This window comes from Lactuca virosa, chromosome 8, assembly GCF_052849685.1.
Source record: "Lactuca virosa cultivar CGN04683 chromosome 8, Lactuca_virosa_CGN04683_v6, whole genome shotgun sequence".
In the NCBI taxonomy this organism is placed as follows: Eukaryota; Viridiplantae; Streptophyta; class Magnoliopsida; order Asterales; family Asteraceae; genus Lactuca; species Lactuca virosa.
In genome coordinates this window covers 347809306-347812914 of record NC_136433.1, presented here as the reverse complement: position 1 = coordinate 347812914, position 3609 = coordinate 347809306, and the positions used below count along the sequence as shown (strand labels likewise).

The 3609-nt window shown below is 32.8% G+C and overlaps 1 protein-coding gene across 1 annotated transcript; it reads left to right on the top strand.

The window, feature by feature from the left end:
• Window positions 1-323: 323 nt before the first annotated feature.
• On the top strand, window positions 324-3326 carry PANK1 (pantothenate kinase 1). The gene is made up of 10 exons (XM_079069006.1): window positions 324-642; window positions 1110-1277; window positions 1369-1415; window positions 1520-1636; window positions 1793-1912; window positions 2003-2097; window positions 2184-2277; window positions 2388-2519; window positions 2594-2706; window positions 2991-3326. The coding sequence occupies exons 1-10, from the start codon at window positions 561-563 to the stop codon at window positions 3157-3159; spliced, it is 1137 nt and encodes a 378-aa protein (XP_078925132.1). The 5' UTR covers window positions 324-560; the 3' UTR covers window positions 3160-3326.
• Window positions 3327-3609: the final 283 nt, after the last annotated feature.

Genomic DNA, 3609 nt, shown 5'->3' with positions numbered 1-3609 from the left:
TTTTTAGCCGAGCTCAACACCATCGCATGACGAACCGAAGACCCGACACGGTGTGAACATCAATCGACTTCGCAAACCGTACGACATATCGCACCCATACCTGATAACCTAACAACACCCGTACCCCCACCCAATTGTAAGACCCAAGAGCCTTACAAGCCCTTATGAGAAGAATTTCACAAACAACAAATATCAAATATGGTGATTTCGTATAATCTCTCTTTAAATAAACTAAACCCCTCAACATCCGATGTTTGAAAGTCAAACGAGGAATTCAAAAAAGTCAAAATTGGGATGCCATTTTCGAGTATCGACATGTTAAACATGGTTCTCACTCGCGACTGCCTTGAACAAATCGATAAGATGTTCAACTTGTCGTCTGTGTTTCTCTCTCATCAGTAGTCATTCCTCTTTGTACTACCAATAATTGTTCTATAAGACATCAACAAATGTTATTATATATGTGTTATGATTGAACCCATGATCGACCACTCCACCTAATTATCCCCAAACCCCTAATTTTTCACCCTGTGTTTGTGTGTGTTTTGGGAGCGACAACGATGGAGGGCGATAGAATTGAGGAAGCGACATTGGCGAATTCACCAGTAGATGAAATATCGCATTTGGCTCTTGATATAGGAGGTAACCAGTTCTCGATTTTCATTTCACTTGAATGATTCTATTCGATCATTTCTTTTTTTTTTCTTCGAATTTTTGGTATCCGATTCAACCAATTCTCCCGCTGATCAGTATTGTAACTCGATTGCTGTTTGCCACGCACATAACGTAACAGAAGTAACTAATTACTACATAATCAAGTACGTTATTCACACTTAGTAACCAAATTTGATGAGAAAACTATTGGAAGAAGATCATCATCATAAATTTTGGTAACAATCGCCAACGGTCGGTAAATTTAGGCCGGGATCTTTTCAAAAATGGAATTTTTATTTGGGACAAGTCGAAATTGGAAGTGTTGCAACTTGCAAGCAAAGAAGTTACTGATTATCTCTAATGGCAACCGATTCTGTTGCTGAATTATTCAATACGAAATACCAACTAATTGCTCAATTTACATCAACTTGTTCACCAAATCTTGCTCTTATCAGGTTCTCTCATCAAGATGGTGTATTTCTCCACCGAAAGAGAACAACCTACAGAGAAAACACAGAAAGATGGACGTTTTCTTAATGGAAGGCTTTACTTTTTAAAATTTGAAACAAGCAAAATCAATGAATGCTTGGATTTCATATCATCAAAGCAGCTTCGATGTAGAGGTATGCTTCTTAAAGAAAAGCTACAATATGATTTGCTGAATAAATTATCAGTGTGAAGGCCTTTGTCTAATTTGGATCATGTTGCCTTCAGGTATTCAACATTGTGGGTTCCCAACAAGCGACAAGAATATTATTAAGGTGAAGACCATTGATATTTTATCAAAAAGTATATGTATATGTGTATGTATGTATGTATATAAGCTATTAGCTGATACTTTTTATATATTTATATCATGATGAAGGCAACAGGTGGAGGAGCATTTAAATTTGCAGATCTTTTTAAAGAAAAGCTTGATATTAGTCTTGATAAGGTAGAAGAAATGAGCAGCCTTGTATCAGGAGCAAATTTTCTTTTAAAGGTGGGATTCTTATTTCTTACACCCCATGAAAACTTACTCTTATGATTCATTGTTTCACAACGTTTCTTTCTTTTTTTGGACTGAATGAAAGTTTTTCCTAGTGTGAGTAAATGACCATTTTACCCTTCTATACTCATTTGATCATTTCATGAATAGGCAGTGCCATCTGAAGCTTTCACATACGTGAATGGGCAAAGAAATTATGTGAAAATTGATCACAATGATTTATATCCATATCTCCTTGTTAATATTGGATCTGGTGTAAGCATGATAAAGGTAAATTCATTATTAATTCTTTTTTTATCCTTTTGTTTATTTACAATTTCTTTTTTTATTTACTGAAACTAAATAATTACGAGCTTTTAGGTTGATGGAGATGGAAAGTATGAAAGAGTAAGTGGAACGAGTGTAGGTGGAGGGACATTTTGGGGTTTGGGAAAGCTTTTAACAAAGTGCAAGAGGTTACTTGAAAAAAAATTACATAAATTTCTAATTAAAGTCAACATTTTTTTTTTTACAATTTGAAATGTTTTTTTTTTGGCCTCAGTTTTGATGATTTGCTGGAGATGAGTCATCAGGGAAACAATAGAGTGATTGATATGCTTGTTGGAGATATTTATGGTGGAATGGATTACCTAAAGGTTACATATCTTAATTATTTCTTTCTTTTGAAAAAAAGTTGTATGGTTTAATTAAAATTATAAAATTTAGTATCTACAAAACTAAAAAAATTGTTAAAATTTGGGAATAGATTGGCCTTTCATCAACAGCAATTGCATCTAGTTTTGGCAAAGCAATTTCAGAAAACAAAGAGCTTGAAGAATACAAACCTGAAGATGTTGCAAGGTCCCTTTTAAGAATGATCTCCAACAATATAGGACAGGTGGGCCCACATCTTTTCTTTTTGCTAATGTTAATTATGATGAGTTTTTATTTTTTATTTATTTCTCTTTTCAGATTGCGTATTTAAATGCACTTCGATTTGGTCTCAAGAAAATATTTTTTGGAGGATTTTTCATACGTGGTCATGCATACACCATGGACACAATATCCGTGGCAGTTGATTTTTGGTAATTATTTCTTCACCCATAATAACAAATAGCAACCTACTTTACCTTTTTTTTTTTTTTTAACATTTTATATTTTACTCATAATAGCAATATATTTTCATTTCTTTACCCATATTTTCATTTCTTTACCTATAATAAGTAATAACAATATGCAACACGAAACTTGTAAAATGTACTTTATCTTTTTTTTTTTTTCATAGTAGCAATATGGAACATGAAACTTGTAAGTGAAAATGACAAAAATGCCCTTGTCATTCAGTGTAACAAATGTTGGACTCTTTTAGGTCGAAAGGGGAGGCAAAAGCAATGTTTCTAAGACACGAGGGATTCCTAGGGGCAGTGGGGGCATTTATGAATTATAAACTTGTTGAAGAATTCCCAAATAGCAACCCGCTTGTTGGTGACTTGACTGATAATGGAATTATAGAGTGTCGTGTACACGTCAGCAGTTGAACTGTTTTAACATTGATAATCATCCATTGTTGTCTATTATTAATTAATATTATAATGTTATATTTAACAAGTGTAATAGTGGGTCCCATTACAAATTGACAAGAATGTAGAGAGAGAAAGAGAAAGGAAAAGAGAGGTGATGCATTTATGTTATTGTACTTTTGTCATTTATACTTAGTTCGATCAACAGAAGTTGATGTACATTTATGCATTGGGGAAATTTACAACCACAACATTGACATGGTTTTGTAGGTCTTTTAAGTCAGAAAAAGTAAAACAGATTTTATTTTATCAAACTTATAATTTTTTGGTCAAATTGAAAGGAAATAGCAATGTACTTTTTTTATCAATACAAAATCTATTTTTTTTACACAAATAGAAATATGTTCAAGAGTTTATTTATTTATTTATTTTACCATAATGACAATGTATTTATATGTTGTCTAACTA